Source organism: Hyla sarda, chromosome 2, assembly GCF_029499605.1.
Source record: "Hyla sarda isolate aHylSar1 chromosome 2, aHylSar1.hap1, whole genome shotgun sequence".
NCBI classification, from domain to species: Eukaryota; Metazoa; Chordata; class Amphibia; order Anura; family Hylidae; genus Hyla; species Hyla sarda.
In genome coordinates, this window is record NC_079190.1 from 199,351,150 (window position 1) to 199,373,916 (window position 22,767).

At 43.8% G+C, this 22,767-nt stretch overlaps 1 protein-coding gene across 4 annotated transcripts in view; it reads right to left on the bottom strand.

Moving 5' to 3' along the window:
- Positions 1-1,494: 1,494 nt before the first annotated feature.
- FHL2 (four and a half LIM domains 2) overlaps positions 1,495-22,767 on the bottom strand; it is a 69,204-nt gene continuing 47,931 nt past the window's right edge. For all 4 annotated transcript variants that reach the window (XM_056556128.1, XM_056556124.1, XM_056556125.1 and 1 more), the window contains 4 exons: positions 15,004-15,178; positions 10,169-10,338; positions 7,434-7,620; positions 1,495-1,822 (listed from right to left, as the gene is read on the bottom strand). In XM_056556128.1, coding sequence (XP_056412103.1) covers positions 1,671-1,822; positions 7,434-7,620; positions 10,169-10,338; positions 15,004-15,010 — 516 coding nt within the window. In that variant the 5' untranslated portion in view covers positions 15,011-15,178 and the 3' untranslated portion in view covers positions 1,495-1,670. The remainder of the gene's footprint in view (positions 1,823-7,433; positions 7,621-10,168; positions 10,339-15,003; positions 15,179-22,767) is intronic.

Below are 22,767 nucleotides of genomic sequence, written 5' to 3' on the forward strand. Positions count from 1 at the left end.
GTGCACTGAGGACAATCAGGGCTCTGTGCACTGAGGACAATCAGGGCTCTGTGCACTGAGGACAATCAGGGCTCTGTGCACTGAGGACAATCAGGGCTCTGTGCACTGAGGACAATCAGGGCTCTGTGCACTGAGGACAAGAAGGGCTCTGTACACTGAGGACAAGAAGGGCTCTGTGCACTGAGGACAAGAAGGGCTCTGTGCACTGAGGACAAGCAGGTCTCTGTCCACTGAGGGCAAGCAGAGCTCTGTGCACAGAGTACAAGCAGGGTTCTGTGAAGTGAGGACAAGCAGGGCTCTGTGCACTGAGGACAAGCAGGGCTCTGTACACTGAGGACAAGCAGGGCTCTGTACACTGAGGACAATCAGGGCTCTGTGCACTGAGGACAAGCAGGGCTCTGTGCACTGAGGACAAGCAGGGCTCTGTGCACTGAGGACAAGCAGGGCTCTGGGCAGTGAGGACAGGCAGGGCTCTGGGCACTGAGGACAAGCAGGGCTCTGGGCACTGAGGACAAGCAGGGCTCTGTGCACTGAGGACAAGCAGGGCTCTGGGCAGTGAGGACAGGCAGGGCTCTGGGCAGTGAGGACAGGCAGGGCTCTGGGCAGTGAGGACAAGCAGGGATCTTGCCAGCAGGATGATTGACAAGCCAGAAGCCTGCACAGAGCCCTCCTTGTCCCATTAGAGCAACATTCTGGTGGCAGTTTTTTTTGTCACAGTACCAAGACTGACCCATTGTACAGCAACTGCTGGAGTAGAGGCATGGTGCCATAAGAAAACACAGGTTTCGGAGGATAGGATTGGATGTTTCTAATCCCGTACAAATTCTCCCTTTGAGCTAAGCGTTACGCTTTTAAATACATCACAATGGATGAAAGGCCAAATTCATGTGATGTGATGTTTTTTTTTCCCGTTTGCTCTGTACCACTTGTACATATTGTATTAAAATATACTTCTTAAATATGTCGCCAGAAAACTCTCTTGCCCTGATTTATCAAAATGAATGAGACAAAAACTGGAGTGATTTGCCCATAACAACCAATCTGGAATAGATGTTATGGGAAAAGTCTCCAGTTTTTCTCTCTCACATTCTGATAAATCAGGGCCTCTGCTTAAAAAGTTATATGAAGCAATCGCATTTGCCATTAGTATAACCTAAAGGGGTATTCCAGGCAAAAACTTTTTTTTATATATCAACTGGCTCCGGAAAGTTAAACAGATTTGTAAATTACTTCTATTAAAAAATCTTAATCCTTCCAATAGTTATTAGCTTCTAAAGTTGAGTTGCTGTTTTCTGTCTAACTGCTTTCTGATAACTCACGTCCCAGGAGCTGTCCAGCTCCTATGGGGATATTTTCCCATCATGCACAGCTCCCGGGACGTGACATCATCATTGAGCAGTTAGACAGAAAACTTCAGAAACTAATAACTATTGGAAGGATTAAGATTTTTTAATAGAAGTAATTTACAAATCTGTTTAACTTTCTGGAGCCAGTTGATATATAAAAAATAGTTTTTGCCTGGAATACCCCTTTAACACATACAATCTCTTTAGACATATAAAGGACAAAAATTGGCTATTCCTAATAAAGAACAGCAAACAGTTCGCACATTTTTGCTGAAACATTCACGTTATATTATTTTTCGCATTAGGTATTTTTTGGCATTTGCTTTATATATCCTTTCCACATTCAGGACACAGGATCTCATCTCTTTCTGTAAGAAAGCCACGGCCCACCAAGGAAATGGCACACTTCTTACAGTTGAAGCAATCGCTGTGCCATTGTCGCTCCTCAAAAGATATGTACTTGGTCCCTCCAAGCCCTGTGAAATGAAATAAATAATAAAACTTCAATATAAATTACTTTAAAAGAATGGAATAATAAATATAAACTGCTACTATGAAAGTTAGTACTTAGAGAATCTATCAGCAGGTTAGGGCATCCTACCCTGCTGATAGAGGCTCATAAAGCACATTAAACTGAGGATTATAGTACCTTATGGCGCCTAAGTGCATCATTTATATGCACATTAGGTCCTTCAATGCAATGGGGGTGTTCTTTTAACCATTATAAATTTATTATGCACTTATAAGACCGCCCACCCATTCTTTTAACAATGCCTCCTAATGAATACCGAGCCCCCCCTCTGCAGTGGTTTGAGGTACCTCACTACAGATAAAGGATCCATCGGAGCTACATAAAAAAAAATGTTTATATATATATATATATATATATATATATATATATATATATATAATAAAATCCTCAGTTTAATGTGCCCTATGGGCCTCTTTAGAGTACTCTCAATATGCATTAAATTAATTTAATATTGGCTATGTAGAGGTCCAGAAGTATCCTGCATAACACAACCTCACTGTAGCCAGGCAGTGGAGCCTGCACTCTGCTCTTGGAGCTCCTCCCCCCTGCAGGCTCTCATGTCACAGAAGGGGGCGGGTCAAGAAGCCAGCTCTCCCCCTCCATTGCGTTCTAGAGCGTAATGGAAACGCAATTACTTACTGGCATTACAGCAAATACGGCACCTAAATATGTATGTTACTGTGTATTAGGCTAATGCAGATGAACTAGCTGTCAGTTTTTCTTTAAAGCTCATCATTGGCAGTCTAGTTTCGTGTCAGGTGACCCTTCTCACAAAGAGGCATTTACCAAGTCTCCTTTTAGTCCTTGGTCACTCAGAAACCAGAGAGCGGCAACTTCTGTCTCTACAACAAAACCCTGTAATAGTGTAAGGAGAGTTATTCATAGAAATGTTTCTTTTGGAGCCACATGTGCAGTGCAGCTGTTCTAGCACGGGAGGCCAGTGATACAACCAGACATGCTTTAGCTGTGGAATTGTACATTGCAGTAAGGGTACATTCACACGCACGTAGATTTGATGCACAGGATTTTTTGCTGCAGATTTCAATGTAAACTAAATGACTGAGCACCGCTTCTAATCTGCCGTATCAAATCCTGAGCATCAAATCTGCACAGGATCCTGTATGTGTGAATGTACTCTAAAGGGTACACTAAAGGTGGTATTCTTTCAAGGTTTATACTGCTCTATCATTTTCATGCAGCTGTGCACTATACTATTCAGTTTTAGCTGACATGCCTAATGCAGTCTTCTCAAAAATATTAGCGTGTGAATAAGTGACCCTCTTGTTAACTAAATGAGATGAAATAGGTCATCAAATACAATATAAAATGCATTTTTACATTATTATAATGTGAGGGCTATAAAGCGCCCATTCTCATGGTATAGGTGGCTACAAATGTCTGAGCAGTGTTGTGAACCTTAACACCAGGCAGTCTTTTATAGTATACCTAATAGATAAGCCATAAAAGTGATTAAGTGGAAATCATTCTAACATTTTACTTCTTTCTGCTACATTTAGGTGATTCCCTTGGTTAATACTGTGATTTGAAACTCTCTCTTGCTGCCTATATTTCATGCATGTCAGAGCTATTGTTAAAGGGGTTATCCACCATAAGGTGGTTTTACTACGTACCTGCCAGACAGTAATGGACATGTTTAGAAAGGATTTGTCTTGGGGCTAAATGGCTATGTTGTGAGACAGGGGCGGACTGACCGGCCAGTCCATATGGACGTGGTCCGAGGGCCTGTCCAGGTAAAGGGCCCGCCACTGCTACTGAGAATCCAGGACACTCGTCCCGGATCCCCAGGCAGACAGCACTGCCTTCTCCTGTATGTGCGGTACACACACATACAGGAGAAGGCGTCCCCTCTGTGTGAGCCGCATCAGCAGCCTACACAGAGAGGAGCATGACCTCCGCCCCCCCGCGCAGTGCAGGCACCAATGACGTCACTCATCGGCGCCTGCACTGTGGAAGACTGAAGACACGGGCCCCCTGCTGTGGAGGAGATCACTGCATGGGACTTCAGGTGAGCATATTTTTTTTTTCATTCTGGAAGGGAGAGAGAACTCTATAGTGGGGGGGGGGGGGGGGGGCTCTGCTGCCTACACCTATATTGGGATGAACTCTGCTGCCTACACCTATATGGGGGGATTCTGCTGGCTACACCTATATGGGGGTGAACTCTGCTGCCTACACCTATATTGGGAGGAACTCTGCTGTCTACACCTATATTGGGGGGAACTCTGCTGCCTACCCCTATATGGAGGGTGGGAACTCTGCTGCCTACACCTATATTGGGGGTAAACTCTGCTGCCTACACCTATAGGGAGGAACTCTGCCGCCTACACCTATATGGGGAGGGGCCTCTGCTGTCTACACATATATTGGGTAGATCAGCTGCCTACACCTACATGGAGGGTGGGGACTCTGCTGCCTACACCTATATGGGGGGACTCTGCTGCCTACACCTATACGGGGGATCTGTTGCCTACACTTATATGGGGGAAAGCTCTGCTGCCTACACCTACATGGGGGGTACTCTGCTGCCTATAGCTATATGGAGGGGAACTCTACTGCTTACACCTATATGGGGGGTAACTCTGCTTCCTACACCTATATTGGGGGAACTCTGCTGCCTACACCTATATGGAGGGTAACTCTACTGCCTATACCTATATGCGGGGGACTCTGCTGCCTACACCTATATGGGGGAGCTCTGCTGCATACACCTATATGGGGGGTGAACTCAGCTGCCTACACCTATATTGGGAGGAAATCTGCTGCCTACATCAATATGGGGATGAACTCTGCTGTCTACACCTATATTGGGAGGAACTCTGCTGCCTACACCTATATGGGGGTGAACTCTGCTGCCTAAACCTATATTGGAACTCTGCTGCCTACACCTATATGGAGGGGGGAATCTGCTGCCTACACCTATATGGTGAGGGGGATCTGCTGCCTACACCTATATGGGGGGTAATTCTGCTGCCTACACCTATATGGGGGGGAACTCTACTGCTTACACCTATATGGAGGGGAACTCTACTGCCTACACCTATATGGGGGACTCTGCTGCCTACACTTATATGGGGGGGAACTCTGCTGCCTACACCTTTATGGGGGGACTCTGTTGCCTACACCTATATGGGGGGGGTGAACTCTGCTGCCTACACCTATATGGGGGGACTCTGCTGCCTACACTTATATGGGGGGAGCTCTGCTGCCTACACCCATATGGGGGGGGGGGCTATCTACTATTTTCCTGCTTAGCTAATATGGGGACAAACTACAAAACTAATAGGAGGCTGCCTACTATCTACATAGGGGATTTTCATAAAGGGGGAAGTGAAGCTATCTGGGGGATATACCTACAGGGGACATGACTACCTACCTGGGGGACATTATCTACCTGGGGGACATTATCAACCTGGGGGCATGATCTACTAGGGGCAACTGCTGCTGCCTAACTACCTACCTATATATCTTGCTATCTACCTACATACCTAACTACCTATGTACATACCTGGCCTTCATATATGGCTGCGTAACTACCTAGCTAGCCACCTACCTACATATCTGGCTTCCTGATCTACTTACCTAGTTACCTAATGACTTGGCTACCTACCTCCCCTTTACTGTGCAGGAAACCAAGGAGGGCATTATTATAGTTTGAGGGCCTATAGATGGGTAGATTGTTTGGAAGAGGGGAGGGCACTAGAAAAATGCAGAGTCTGACATGTTTGTCCTGCAGATGTTAAGAGAGCGACATGGTGGTCTGATCCGGACGGAGAAGAAACAGAAAGAGGATGCTGCCGATCAGAAAATATATAATTGTGAGCCCCTAAATGTTGGTATACAGATCCTGTGTACAGCTGATATCTACCACCATATGGTCCTGTATATAATTACTTATATTGTATACAGATCTCTGTACAGCTGGAATCTACTGCTATATGGGCACTGTATATATAATCACATAGAGTATACAGAAATTATTTTACCTTCATTAACCCCTTCACGACCACGGACGTAAATGTATGTCCTGGCTTGGCGGGACTTCGCGCACCAGGACGTACATTTACTTCCTGTGTATGACTGCGAGCATCGGAACGGTGCTCGCGTCATACACGGCAGGTTCCGGCTGCTAGCAGCAGCCGGGGACCCGCCCGTAATGGCCGACATCCGCGATCGCCATTAACCTTTCAGATGCCGTGATCATCAAAATATCAAAATATAATGTTAATGATCCCGTACAGTGAATGGCGTAAACGTAAAAAATAAAAAAATCCCAAAATGCTGCTTTTTTGTCACATTTAAAAAAAAAAAAATATGTAAAAAATGATCTAAAAGTTTTATATATGCAAATGTGGTATCTAAAAAAAGTACAGATGACGGCGCAAAAGAAAAAGAGCCCTCATACTGCCCTATATACAGAAAAATGAAAAAGTTATAGGTGGTCAAAATAGGGCAATTTTAGATTACTGATTTTGTACAAAAAATTTTAGATTTTTTTTTAAGCTGTACAAAAATATAAAAGTATCTAGCCATGGGTATAATTTTAATCGTATTAACCCACAGAATAATGAACATGTCATTTTTACCGTAAATTGTACAGTGTAAAAACGAACCCCTCCAAAATGTGCAAAATTTTGGTTTTCATTTACATTTCCTCCATAAATTTTTTTTTGGGGGGGGTTTGCTGTCCATTTTATGGTAAAATGAGAGGTTTCATTACAAAGTACAATTGGTCACGCAAAAAACAAGCCCTTATATGGATCTGTAGATGGAAATATAAAAGAGTTATGGATTTTAGAAGGCGAAGAGGCAAAAATTAAATTGGCCTGGTCCTTAAGGTGAAAATGGGCTTGGTCATTAAGGGGTTAAAGTGTTTCTTATATATATGAATTTTAGTTTAGTTTGTGTGTAAGGGTGGTGGAGGGATTTAGGTGGAATAGGGGCATCGCAGAAGTGTGACCAGCAGCGGAGCATCGCAGGGGGCCCTGAGTATTGTCAGTCCGCCCCTTATGTGAGAATACCATAATGCTGTGGCTATCTTTTTGTGAACTGGGTATTTACTGTTGGAGTTGTTCTATCAAACTACAAATCACATAGTTCCTTGTTTGTAAGTGTGAGGTCACTTTCCTCTCTCCCACACATCAGCCATCCCACCCATTCAAAAGACCAGTGTTTTCTAACCAGGGTGCCTTAGGCTGTTGCAGAAACACAATTGGTTGCAGAATGATCTCTCTCCCACCCAGCGGTCGCTCCACCCATTGAAGCAGGACAGGCTCCCTTTGCACATCTGACTAGTAATGTCATGTCTCGGCTGCACTGCAACTTGGGAAAACCTGAGACCAGAGTAATTTTGTATGCTGTTAAAAATAATTATTGGGGAGAAAATCACAGGATTGCAGGACCAACATCACACACAGGTACAGACACTATATTATGAACTACACTAACTTTACAGCCCCTGTAGCATAGTCAAACTCCTGTAAATCAGATGTAATATACTAAATTAGGTAATATTAAAAAACAGCACGTATATATACCACTTATGGGACTTGTGCATCCAGCACATTTCTTGGCATACAAGTTGCAGAAGCAGTTCAGGCAATAAGCAAACTCATCCCGGGAAGTAAATCTTTGCCCAGACAATGGTTTCTTGCAGCCAGTACAAATAAAGCACTCCTTATGCCAGGGCTGATCCCGATAGGTGACGCCTCCTGTGGTAATGGCCTTAAATAAAACATGACACAGAGTCAAAACTTAACTTTTGTTTAACAAGTGTTATGTCCATCTTAATAATATGATCAACAAATTTAGCAACAAAACCTAGAGCTCCCAGTATGCAATGCTTTGCCATTCAGGAATTTGGGAAACCTGTATGACAATCTTAATAGCAAACATTAGAACCCCCAACAAGCATTCTTAGAACAGCTTTAAAAAATAAAAGAGTATAATAAGTAGAAACTATTTTAACAATTTATGTATATATAAATTTATAATAATGATTTATTTTCAAGAATTTTTATATAACGTCCTTATACATCAGATTGATCAACACACAACTATATATTGCTATGTTTAAAAGTCAATGCAGAACTTGTGGCTGCTTAGGAAGTTTTTAGACACAAGGCAGAAGAAGAGACGTGTTAGGTGCAACGGACCACCAGGTACCTCCTGCTGTTTAAAATTTATGTAATTAAGATTTTAATTAAAATGCATGTAATTTAGACATAATATAAGACAGGAAATGATGTACTATTGCACAATACCCCTGAGGAAGTCGGGTGACGGAACGCATGGGGTCTAGGGTGGGCACCTGCCCGATATACTCCTCCATCTGCTGTCCTTCTCTGTACTTTAAAATTATTACCTGGATGCAGGTTGTATTAATTATTATATTCAGTAATGTTATGCTGTATGGGATAATTGCTTATTGTACAGATTAGAGAACAGGCTTACATGATATTGTGAGAAGCGGGTGCCCCTGGGAGGGGTCTTGGTGGGACCCCCCCCCCCCCATTGATATATATATAACCTTGGGTGTGCGCTGGCTTGTGTATCCCTTTTTCTGTTTGGACAAGGCAGAAGAAATTATCAAAGGTACGTTATTTTTTACCCTCTTTGCATCATTCAATACATGTTGCTTCTATACATGACAATATTACTTGGTCTAATATTTAGAAACATATGGAAAAAGTCACTTATGAGAAATGGAAAAAGTAGTATCCTTACATACAGATCCTGGCATAAAAAAGTGGTTATTTTACCCATCATAAGTGTTATTGGCAGTGATGCATGTGGGGACAGATTTATTATATAAAGCACAATTGTAAAGTTACTGGTAACTTTGGCTAATATGACACTAAGCAAAAACAGTGTGGCAGAAACTTCATCATATGGGTTTTCATGGACGAGCATCTTACATCACAAGCCTTACATCACCAAGCAGAATGCCAAGATCAGATGGAGTGGTGTAAACCATGCCACCAGGCCTAGGCTGACCATCTGCTCAACCAGTTAGATTCCTGATGTGCCAGTCCTCCTGGGCTCACAGGCAGGTTCTGGGAAGACCACCCAACCAAACTAGCAAACAAGGACAAGACAATAGGATCATGATTCTAGACCCAAAGTATATGGTTGCATAATGCACGTGTTCCTGGAGGAAAGCTGTGGAACATTTTTACTGTAACCAGAGAAATCTGAGCTACAAGATCCTGCAAGGAGGGTGTGTTGTCCGTGTGGGCACCAGTACAGTGAAGCTTTGACCTAGGTCAGCTGATTCGCTCATCACAGTCACTAGAGGTAAAGAGCTCACTCTGCCACGCTGGAAACAACCTCCAAACCTAACCGACAAGGGGCAAAGTTTAACTGTGTGCCAGAAACCACAGTATTGGCACAGAAGAACAGTATTGGACACATGCAGTTTTCTGGGACACAGAAGAATGTGGGACAGCATCAAATCCAATGTGGCCACGTCACTTCCCCTCCATAGTCAGCCATGTCCTCATTCGCACATTCTGTTGGCACATCCCTTCCTCTCTTAAAGTGGTCATGTAGTCCTGTGTGTTAATTAAAGGCCGTTGACATCTGGGAGAGAGGTGTGTCGGATCAGTGCAGCTCTAGACCCAATGGTCCTGCCTCCAGGATACTGGTAACAGACTTTTTGTTTTTGCTTCTTTTCGGCCACCACAATATAAAATGATGGTCTGTTAGGGAATAGCACAATAAGGAGTATGTGCCTGTGGACTTTATTACAGGAGCCAGTTTATTTGAGAGATGCTCTTTAAGAGTTAGTTGTTGTAGAGCTTGATGACGTTGGGAGTATAATTTTAAGATCGTGATCTTGTATATAGTGGCTGTGGGCCACAGACAGAATTTTTTTGGTGGTAGCTAACATCAGGATGATTTGTGTGTGTTGTGCTCTCCATGAGCCGTGTGGTGGAGGAGCTGCTTCATTACTACTCTTGTAGGTTGCTTCCAACCTCCAACCTACTGGTATTATGGTTTAAAAGTCACAAGAAATCACATAAATTGTACTGAACTTTTATTTTTGAATCAGTACCAATCTGCTGCAAAATATATGAAAAAGGTATAACTGTTAAACTGTAAAAATGTATAGAAATCTTTAAGAGGCAGAAATACATGGTAAGTGGTTAAGGGGATTATAAACATGTTTGACAATAGAAAATATAGGCATGTATGTTATCAATTTTACTGAAAGGGCAATAAACGGATCAGTAAAATCAGATCACATTTTCCTATTATATCAATTACTTACTTTTTTACACTGGATGCAGTGCATTGCAAATTGTTTTTCATAACATGTCACACAAAAGTTTTGGTTCTCCTTGGGGATGAAGCTCTTGGTTCCAATTGGCTGTTGGCATCGGGCACAGATAAAGCAAGTCTCATGCCAGCTGCTTCCCTTATACTCCATCTTGCGTGTTCCTACATGGCAATGAAAAGAGTTTATGACAGTTAAGGGGTACTCCCCTGGAAAACATTTTTTTTTATTAACTGGTGGCAGAAAGTTAAACAGATTTGTAAATTACTTCTATTTAAAAATCTTAATCCTTCCAGTACTTATCAGTTGCTGTATACTCCACAGGAAGTTATTTTCTTTTTGAATTTCTTTTCTGTCTGACCACAGTACTCTCTGCTGACGCCTCTGTCCATTTTAGGAACTTTCTGCAGCAGGATATGGGGATTTGCTCCTACTCTGGACAGTTCCTGACCAGAAAAGAACTTCCTGTGGAGCATACAGCAGCTGATAAATACTGGAAGGCTTAAGATTTTTAAATAGAAGTAATTTACAAATTTGTTAAACTTTCTGGCACCAGTTGATTAAGGCCCCTTTCACACTATAAAGTTGCTCCGTTAAAAGATCCATTATAAACATCCGTTAGAAAAGCCTTAAAAACGGATGTTAAATATCCATTACAAAATCCCATTCAAGTCTATGGGATTTTTTGATTATCCTTTATGACCCGTTAGAGCCCGTCATGAATAACGGACGTTATTTGTGATGGAAGAAAAAATGGCAAATGCATTCATTTTTCTTCCACCACAAGAAACAGGTAAATTAATGGCCGTTATTTTTAACATTGAAGTCTATGGCAAACGGATGAGCCTTTATGTCATCTGTTTGCACCTGGTTTATAATATCCGTTATTACTTCTGAGCATGCTCAGAAGATGTGACATCAGCAGACTCCTGCAGTGCTGAGGGAGCAAGGGAACAGACTTGTTTCCATGATGGGAGTAGTAATTCCCCGGCCCGGGGAGTCTGCCGGTGGCTGGGAAGGCTACATTAGTGTTTGTACTACTACACCCATCATGGAACAGACTCTGTTCCATGATATGGGTTGTAGTACAGGGGCTGAGGGATTGATCGCACAGGGTCTCACTTCTATGACCCCATGCGATCAAAAGTTATTAAGAAGGGGAGCTGGCGGCATGGTCCGCAACCCTGCGATGTATCATGTTTTTACTATCATTTCTAAATCCCCCACGGGGAGCCCTGAATGGCCGGTACCAAGGAGCCATTAAGGGCTCCTGATGGGGTTTTTAAAATGAACATTGTGAGTGGCAGCGGGGGCCATATGTATATTAAAAGTGCTGTGGTGGGCAAGATATATAGCGCTGCAGGGGGGCAGACATATAGCCTATATATCTAGCTCCCCAGCACATTTATAATATGCCCCCCGCAGTGCATTAATAAATAAATGACCCCGCCGGCGCATTTATATATATGAATATACCCCCTGCCGGCGCATTTGTAAATATATACCCATCGCGGGCGCATTTATAATGTGCCCCCCTGCCTGTGCATTTATACTGTGCCCCCGTGGCGCATTTATAATGTACCCTCCACCAGCGCATTTATAATGTAGCCCCCGCCTGCACATTTATAATGTGCCCCCCGCCGGCACATTTACAATGTGCCCCCTGCTGGCTCATTTATAATGTGCCCCCGCAGCGGATTACTCATATTATGCCACTGCAGTGCTTCTATATGATAAGTATCAGCAGCTGCAGCAGCCGGCTGTCCCGATGATGCAGATACAATATTTTTCATACATAGCACTGCAGGGGCACATGGATATAGAAGCGCTGGGGGGGGGGGGGGCAGACATATAGTGTTATCTGCCCCCCCACAGCACTTCTATATACATATGCCACTGTAGCGCTATATGTGAAAAGTATATCTAGAAGCAGCCATCCCGATGATGCTGATACAATACTTTTCATACATAGCGCTGCAGGGGCATATGTATATAGAAGCGCTGGAGGTGGGGGGGCTCAGACATATAGCATTATCTGCCCCCCACAGCAGTTCTATATACATATGCCACCACAGCGCTATATGTGAAAAGTATATCTATCAGCAGCCGGCCGGCCCGATGATGCTGATAGAAATACTTTATTATTCATAGCGCTGCGGTGGCAGTGCTATGTATGAAAAGTATTATATCAGCATCATCGGACCGGCCCCCGTTGTGGGGGGCATGATATATAGCGTTGCAGGGGGGGGGGGCAGACAAATAGCCTATATATCTAGCCCCCCAGTGTATTTATAACATGCCCCCACAGCGCATTAATAAAGATATGACCCCTGCCGGAGCATTTATAAATATATACCCCCCCCTGCTAGCGCATAATATGCCCCCTGCCGGCGCATTTATAATGTAAACACGCCCCCCCCCCCCGCAGGCAGCATTTATAATGTGCCCCCCGCCGGTGCATATGTCTGCCCCCCCCCCCCCCCCAGCACCCCCACTGCCACTCACAATGTTCATTTTAAAAAACCCGTGGAGAGCCCTGAATGCCTCCTCGGTACTGGCCATCCCCGTGGGGGATTTAAAGGTTAAAGAAAAACACAGATACATCGCAGGGGAGCACAGCATGCCGCCCGCTCCCCTGCTTAATAACTTCTGATCGCATGGGGACTCAGAAGTGAATGTCTGTTCCATGATGGGGGTAGTAGTAGTCCCGGCTGTGGGAGTCTGTAGAAAGAGGTGTAAAACGGCTGTACATGAAGGATGTTATAACAGGTCTTAACAGATGAATATGCCCGTTATTTTGATGGACATTATTCATCCATTAGCACCCGTTATTTAATCCGTTATTATACATCCATTTTTACACAGAAAACAGATGTTTAATAACGGATTAATGCTCACAGTGTGAAAGCAGCCTAAAGCTCACCATGCACAAATGATTTTGATTGACCACAACAAGGCCAATCAGAGCCGTATGGGATTGTTCTTTTAAATGGGCACTGCCATGAAAAATTATTTTTGATTTGTTGTAGTACTTAAGTCCTACAACATATCTCTAATATACTTTTATTTAAAAAAAATGCTTTTAAAACATTTTAAAAGCAATTTGAAATTCGGCCACTAGGGGTCACCCTCCTTGCTGCTGCAAGGTCCGGGGGACCGGCAGGGGGGGGATGTTTTGGTGTTACTCACCGAGCGGCAGGAAGAGGCTCCCCCGCACCCGTCCCTCCCGCATCGGCTCCCGGCTCACTCCTTCCCCCATGAAGCTCCTGTCCTGGGTGCCTCCAGTTGTTTTACCACTACAACTCCCAGCATGCCTTGACAGCCAATAGATGTCAGGGCATGCTGGGAGCTGTAGCTGTGAAACAGCTGGAGGCACCCTGTTAGGAGAACTAAGGGCAGAAGTTGGCTCCCCCAGCAGGCATCAGTGACGTGGTGCCTGATGGGGAAGTCTGCCTGGTAGTGAGCACACTACCAGGCAGACTAAATGCAATTTTTAAAATAGTAAAAAAATAAATAAAGGCAGGGAGGATGTTAGGGATAGAAGGGCAATAGGCAGGGACAGAAAAAAAAACCATGATGGTTGGAGCTACCCTTTAACAATCATGCCATAAACATGCCAGACTAATCTGGCAGATCACTATGGCCCATATTTATCAAACTTTGTGAGAGAAAAACTGGAGTGGTTTTACCACAGCAACCAATCACAGCTCCGCTTACGTGCTCTGGTAAAGTGAAAGTTGAGCTGTAATTGGTTGCTGTGGGGAAAATTACTCCAGTTTTTCTCTCACAAAATTTGATAAATATGGGCCTATCAGTTTGTTTTTAAAATCCTATAGTGAGCTTGCGCACAGTGGCAAATAATCAGCCAAATTTGACCAATCATGCCAAACACTGTTTTGTTTTTTAGCCATACAAATCCAGAATTGATTGTTTGGGCGAAATTTACAGAGGATGGGCAGCCAAAATAACTATTTCGAGCAGCCATTATCTTATGTGTACGGTCAGCTTCAGCTTCAAACCAGTCGCTGGAATCTGTTTGGTTGGTGTATGCAACCTTTCCAAGTTTATGTTACACTACACAAAATATGCAAAATATACAAAGTCAAGGAACACAATTCTAATATATATGGTTATCCTTTATTAAAGGGGTACTCCGGTGGAATTATTATTATTATTTTTTTTAATAAACTGGTGGCAGAAAGTTAAACAGGTTTGTAAATTACTTCTACTAAAAAATCTTAATTCTTACAGTACTTTTCAGCTTCTTGTAGGGCATGCTGGGATTTATAGTCTCCGCAAGTGAGATTGTTGATGGTATACTGGATAACAACCAAAAGATAGCAACAGTTAATGCCTGTTGTGCACAACTGGCAGGCTCCTCTGTTAGCCGCAGAACAAATAGACTGATAATCCTAAGGTAGAAAACAAGATAGATCTTAACCGCTAGGCATCCACGAGGACGCTGTCCCACCTGGCCCATCTCCTATCACTTATCATTCTACCTATTGGAGCAGCGCAGTAACCTCAGTTATATTTAGATTAAGTGAGCTGCACCAACCCCATATCTACAATTTACAAATCTGGCACCAGTTCATTTAAAAAAAAAAATGTTTTCCACTGGAGTACCCCTTTAAGTATACTCAACACATGGAAGAAAAGCTCCAATGGTGTCAAAAGACAAGAGGGTTGAAATTGCTATAATAGTCTACATATTGGAAATGTTGTATGTCATTTATGTAATGTAATGTAAATTCATTTCTGCAGCATTTTTTTCCAAGTAGAATTGTCTTTCTATTATTTGTCTGTTATAATTCTCACGATGCACTAACCTGGCATTATTGTTTTCTTGCATTCGTTGCACTTGGAAGAATATTCATTTGAGTAACATTCGGTACAGATGAGATGCTCATCCTTTGCAGCAAATGGCTTGTCCACCAGTGATCGCTTGCACTGGAAGCAGTGAAAGCAGGCCTCATGCCAGTGGCGATCCTTATATGAAAGATCCTGAAAGAGCAATTGCCACTATTAGTAGTTTTACCATTAACAGTAATGTTTTGTAGTTAATATGGTTAAGACGGAGAGCAAGTATAAATAGTCCCTCATACATTTGTGCATTTCAATGATTTCGAGATGACCAGAATTAAAATAGCCTAACCAGATGTGTAGCCAGAGAGGGCAGCTAGACATGTGCCCTGGGTGCAGTTAGAATTAAGGGCCGTCTAAGAGGGGGTTGTCAGTATGACCAAACATGCCCAGCTGAGCAAGCACAAAGCCAACCATTCTGCCCACAGAGCGTCTCTGTTACTTAAAGGGGTAGTCCAGTGGTGAAAAACGTATCCCCTATCCTAAGGATAGGGGATAAGTTTGAGATCGCGTGGGGTCCGACCGCTGGGGCCCCCTGCGATCTCTCTGTACGGGGCCAGGCTCTCCGGCCAGATAGTGGGTGTCGACCCCCGCACGAAGCGGCAGCCGACACGCCCCCTCAATACATCGCTATGGCAGAGCCAGAGATTGCTGAAGGCAGCGCTTCGGCTCTGCCATAGAGTTGTATTGAGGGGGCGTGTCGGCCGCCGCTTCGTGCGGAGGTCGACACGCCCCCTTCCCGCGGGCTGTCGGGGCTCCGTACAGGAGATTGCAGGGGGCCCCAGCGGTCGAACCCCCCGCGATCTGCAACTTATCCTTAGGATAGGGGATAAGTTGTTCACCACTGGGTCACCACTGGACTACTCCTTTAAAGGGGAACTCAGGTGGAAAATACATTTTTTCAAATCAACTGGTGCCAGAAAGTTAAACAGATTTGTAAATTGCTTCTATTTAAAAATCTTAACCCTTCCAGTACTTATCAGCTGCTGTATACTACAGATATACTACAGAGAAAGTTCTGAAGTTCTTTCCAGTCTGACAACATTGCTCTCTGCTGATACCTCTGTCCATGTCAGGAACTGTCCAGAGCAGGAGAGGTTTTCTCTAAGGATATGTTTCTAATCTGGACAGTTCCTTATACGGGCAGAGATGTCAGCAGAGAGCACTGTTCTCAGACTGGAAAGAACTGCACAATTTTCTCTGTAGTATACAGCAGCTGATAAGTACTGGAAGGGTTAAGATTTTTTTAATAGAAGTCATTTACAAATCTAGTAATAGTAAGACAAGAAAGGGAAGAACACACAAGAGGCAACTTCACCTTAACTAGGATGCAGCGTGGTCTCGGCAACCTATTATGACATCTCCTGCGGGGTGCACATACAAAGATATGAAATTTCAATGTGAACAAATAAAAAGGCACTTATGTGCACTCACCACTCAGTGGAGACAGTTCAGTGTGGGAGTCCGGTTCAGGGGGAGCTGGATCACAGCATCAGCGCAGGTGGTATGGCGCTCAGAGGCATACCAGAGGCATACCACCTCTGAGCGCCATACCACCTGCGCTGATGCTGTGATCCAGCTCCCCGTGAACCGGACTCCCACACCGAACTGTCTCCGCTGAGCGGTGAGTGCATGTACGTGCCTTGTTATTTGTTCATAATTTACAAATCTGTTTAACTTTCTGACACCAGTTGATTTGAAAACATTTGTTTTCCACTTGTTTCCACCGGAATTCCCCTTTAAGGAAAATATCTGATTGCTTTGGAAGGCATGGCATGGCACACAGGGTATCTGTGCTACTTGATGAAAACTGCTGATTTGATGATTTTTAATCATGGCAGAATGTTTTGTTTTTAATATCATTCAGTGATGATTATACATTTGAAATATAATGGTATATAGCTTTCATTATTACTTAAAAGTATATACACTGCTCAATAAAATAAAGGCAACACTTAAACAACACAATGGCCCTTATTTACTAAGAGTGTTGTGTAGGTTTCTTTGTGGGTTTTAATTCCCTACAGTTTATTTTCCACGGTATTTACTAAGGTTTCCCTACATTTTCCACTTTCCCTACATTTTGCTTTCTTTTACACATGCTCTGATCTGTAGGGTTTTCCTCAGCTGAAATCCACCACATTTTCTGTGGAAACCTTATTAAATATGTTTTTTTTTATTTTTATTTTTTTGTGATAAAGCAAGGAACATGCCCCTTTTTTGTGACCACGCCCCTTTCCCAGATAGTCACGCCCCCTTTGGGTGTTTTCTTGATGGAGAGTTAGTCAGGTTTTTTTCAATTCTGCTGCAAACTCTGGCGCAGACAGAATTTTTGGCGCAATGCGCCAGAATCTGAAACACAACCCGACAAAACATGTCGGGTTTGCAATAGTAAATGAGGGCCAATGTAACTCCAAGTCAATCACACTTCTGTGAAATCACACTGTCCACTCAGGAAGCAACACTGATTGACAATCAATTTCACATGCTGTTGTGAAAATGGAACATACAACAGGTGGAAATTATAGGCAATTAGCAAGACACCCCTAATAAAGGAGTGGTCCTGCAGGTGGTGATCACAGACCACTTCTCAGTTTCTATGCTTCCTGGCTGATGTTTTGGTCACTTTTGAATGCTGGCTGTGCTTTCACTCTAGTGGTAGCATGAGACAGAGTCTACAACCCACACAAGTGGCTCAGGTAGTGCAGCTCATCCAGGATGGCACAATGCGAGCTGTGACAAGAAAGTTTGCTGTGTCTGTCAGCGTAGTGTCCAGAGCATGGAGGCGCTACCAGGAGACAAGCCAGTACATCAGGAGACGTGGAGGAGGCCGTAGGAAGGCCAACAATCCAGCAGCAGGACTGCTACCTCTGCCTTTGTGCAAGGAGGAGCAGGAGGAGCACTGCCAGAGTCCTTCAAAATGACCTCCAGAAGGCCACAAATGTGCATATGTCCACTCAAACAGTCAAAAACAGACTCCATGAGGGTGGAATTAGGGCCCGATGTCCATAGGTGGGGGTTGTGCTTACAGCCCAATATCATGCAGGACGTTTGGCATTTTCCAGAGAAGATTGGCAAATTCGCCACTGGCGCCCTGTGTTCTTCACAGATGAAAGCAGGTTCACACTGAGCACATGTGTCAGACGTGACAGAGTCTGGAGACGCCGTGGAGAATGTCCTGCTGCCTGCAACATCCTCCAGCATGACCGGTTTGGCGGTGGGTCTGTAATGGTGTGGCGTGGCATTTCTTTTGGGGAGCTGCACAGCCCTCCATGTGCTTGCCAGAGGTAGCCTGACTGAGTAACCGAGATGAGATCCTCAGACCCCTTGTTAGACCATATGCTGGTGCAGTTGGCCCTGGGTTCCTCCTAATGCAAGACAATGCTAAACCTCATGTGGCTGGAGTGTGTCAGCAGTTCCTGGAAGAGGAAGGCATTGATGCTATGGACTGGCCCGCCGGTTCCCCAGACCTGAATCCGATTGAGCACATCTGGGACATCATGTCTCGCTCCATCCACCAACGCCACATTGCCCCACAGACTGTCCAGGAGTTGGCGAATGCTTTAGTCCAGGTCTAGGAGGACATCCCTCAGGAGACCATCCGCCACCTCATCAGGAGCATGCCCAGGCATTGTAAGGAGGTCATACGGGCATGTGGAGGCAACACACACCTGAGCCTCATTTTGACTTGTTTTAAGGACATTACATCAAAGTTGGATCAGCCTGTTTTTTTCCACTTTGATTTTGAGTGTGATTCCATATTCAGACCTCCATGAGTTGATAAATTTGATTTCCATTGATAATTTTTGTGGGATTTTGTTGTCAGCAAATTCAACTATGTAAAGACGAAAGTATTTCATACAATTATTTCATTCATTCAGATCTAGGATGTGTTATCGTAGTGTTCTCCAGTTCTGTTAAAGGCCCAACTGAAAAGGAGGACTGCAACACCAACCTGTCTTTCACTCTATTAAAATCCAGGCCGAAAACAGACTTTACCAAAGTTCTCAGCAGCTATGGTTTCCTGGGGTTCAACTTTTCCTGGATTCTTCCTATTTACCCCAGCGTTACCTGCATAAGATATGCGCTTCCTGAAACCTGATAGCTATGTATACAGGTACATTGCGGAATTATAGCAATCCCCGACCACCATTCCTGTCACTGTCTCACATACCCTTCCCTTCTGAACTTGTGGGGATAAACAATTTTGGCCATCAAATAATGTGCTGAGTGGTGGTTGAGCAAAAAAACAAGCCCTCATGTGGGTCTGTGGATTGAAAAATAAAATGGTTATTTAAAAGGCAAGGAGGAAAAAACAAACATAATAAAATTGGATGCGTCCTCAAGGCCAAAACCTGCTATGTCAGTAAGAGGTGCATTGTTTTAATTTATGCTTTTTTATTTTTATTTATACATTTAAAATAAATGAAACAGCAATATTATCTGAGTATTTTTCTCACCAGTCCTGACTTCCCAGTGCTGGAGCATGGATTTCTCTAGTATTCACTTAATTAATCTAAGATTGCTGTTTTGAAAGGGACAGAAGAGGCCCAGCAGGGAACATTTTGTCTCCTGTCATTTTCACCTGTGCTGAGTTTCTACAATATATCTTTCATGCACTTTAATTTCAAATAAATTTGTAAAACCTTCAAATATAGCTATTCTGCCAGGTCACATGATCAAAATAAATCTGTCACATTACATAGTGCAGATTTTGCAGAAAACTTGGAAGGCCAGCATGAGCAATAATTCTCTCCATAAATAACATCACAACTTCACACAGGATATTTCTCAATTTGAAGTAATCTCTAACAGCTCAGTAGAAATATTCCTAATTCCAGTAGATATTTAGCATTAATAAAATGTGATCTGTAATTCATAAGTGCCAGAAGCTTGCATTTACCAGAGCAATTTCTTGAAGGATATTTGGATTAAAATCTCGAGAAACTCCAGAAGCCAAAAAAATGCTATTATATACTGAGAAGAATACAAACTGAGCTATAAACAAGTGCTATTGAGTTAACGGGGAACAAAAGGCACCAATAGGAAAAGCACAACAGTGCTCAATCCAATTGTTGTAACCAGTGTGTGCTCACTAGGTGTATGTAGTGGGTGGCAGATGTACAGCACCAACCCTACACCACACAAAGTAGTCAAGTCCATACCAGCCCTCTGTCCAGCCAGACATCGGAGATATGAGGGCGCTAATGAAGTCTCCCGATCCACTGCATAAATAGCCGAAACAGTAAAGCCAGAAGCCAAAAGAAACACAAAAACCCCAGTGCTCAGAGAACCAATAGCCACATGTAGACTTGGTATATAGAACCATTAAGGAGATCACTTACTCAGATGTGGAGGTTGTAGCATCCCTTCTGCTTCTCCCTGCAGGATAAAGGGGGGGCTAGTGAAAAACAACTTCTGCTGGGATGCCCGCAATATCGTGAATGGGACTCGGCCCTCTTTTTTTTCTATGGGAGCGCCGGAGATGCCCGAGGACAGCACTCGTGTCACTTTGGCACCCCTATAGAGAATTAATGGAGCGATTGCTTTCTTCCCCGCCCTGTATGTAGGTCCCCATATTGGTAGTTCCCCTGTGTAAATAGGTCTCCATTTAGGTAGTTTTCCCCTGTATATAGGTCCCCCTCACAGGTAGTTATCCCCTGTATATGGTTCCACATATAGGTAGCTACCTCCTGTATATAGGTCCCCATATAGGTAGTTACCCCCTGTATATGGGTCCACATATAGGTAGTTACCTCCTGTATATAGGTCCCCATATAGGTAGTCACCTCTGTACGTAGTTTTTCCCCTGTATATAGGTCCCCATATAGGTAATCCCCCCAGGTAGTTAACCTATGTATATAGATCCCCATATAGGAAGTGCCCCCTGTAAGTAGTTCCGTCTGTATATAGGTCCCCATATAGGTAGTTCCCCTCTGTATACAGGTCCCCATATAGGTATAGCACATAAGGAAAGAAGATACGGTGCACTCACCATACAACACTTGATTCACACTGCTTTTATTCCGGGATGATACGCCAAAACAGCTGCATGAAATGGCTGCTGTCACCTGGTGAAAATCCTCCTGTCTGTCTTGCTTTGCACGCATCCGCTGTTGATGTCTGGTTTTTAGCTTATATGGAATAAAAGTATTGTGAAGTCCTGAATGGTAAGTACTCTGTTTCATCCTTTCTTATGTGCTATATGTTTTATGTACTTTTGTGGACCATGTATGATGAGTGGCACAACCAGACATTATTAAAACTGTTGCTGCAGGCTGCCATCAGAATTAGATGCATCAGAGTGAGGACAGTGCCAGGTGCACATCGTGTGCTAGCATTTCTCTTGCGGTGTTGCTATCAGTGTGTGAAGAGTGGGAGAAGAGGGTTGCATTGACAATCCAACACAATGGGCGGCACATTGAACACATTTTATAAGTGGTCAGAAACTTGTAAATAACTCATGAAAGTTAAAACCAAGCATATCTTTGTCTTTCTTGTGAAATTCCCAATAAGTTTGATTTGTCACATGACCCTCTTCCTATTGAAAAAACAAAAGTTGGATTCAAAATGGCCGACTTCAAAATGGCTGCCATGGTCACCACCCATCTTGAAAAGTTTCCCCCCTCACATATACTAATGTGCAACAAACAGGAAGTTAATATCACCAACCATTCCCATTTTATTAAGGTGTATCCAAATAAATGGCCCACCCTGTACTTTAGTGTCATACTGGAGCAGGGGTGGGCAACCTTTTTGGTAGTGATGTGCCCAAAAATTTTTTCTAAGTCAATTGGTGTGTCGGCAACATGGGTTTGTGGGGTGTGGCTTGTTACAGGGTGTTTTTTTTTAACAGAATTATCCCTATATATTGTTCTCGCGAGGACCTTACAGTGAGAAAAACCATTTTAACTCAGACCTGTATAATACAGACCCAAGAATCAGTCCCCACCATGTGCACACCCCAGAATAAGTCCTCACCATATACAGACCCCAGAATCACTGCCCACCATATACAGACCCCAGAATCACCACCCACCATAATTAGGCCCGTCGCTACAGGACAGGCAAAGCAAGCAACGGGGCAATTCCCCCCATCACCAGGGCCGGATTAACAATCGTGCTCTTGGAGTTTGAGCTTCGGGCCCCAGGCACCCAGTCAAACAAGAGGGCCCCCGAATGTCTGACATTTTTTTTTAAAATAAACTCATTTGCAGCTTTGGAGTTCTTCTCACCTCATCACAATCACGCTCCCCCCACCCCCGCTGCACTTGATATGTTCCCTGAGCCCGGACTCTTCTCTCAACCTTCAGCCATTTGAGCAGGAGGAGGGGGAGGGGGGAGGAGAGAGCGCAGAGCTGTGAGGAAAGGAGACCGCAGAGGCTGTACAACATGGGGCTGACTAAAGTAGGTGTCCCGGCATGTATATATATGTGTGTAAACATGTGTGTGTGGATATATATGTGTGTGTACATATGTGTATGTCTATGTACTGTGCCTGTATGTGTGTTACTACTGTGGATGACTATATGTAAAGTGCATGTGTGTATTTATACCAGTGTTTCCCAACCAGGGTGCCTCCAGTTGTTGCAAAACTACAAATCCCAGCATGCCCGGACAGCCAAAGGCTGTCTGGGCATGCTGGGAGTTATAGTTTTGCAACCTCTGTAGGCATCCTGGTTGGGAAACACTGATCTATTCTATCTGTGTGTGTATGATGCATGTACAGT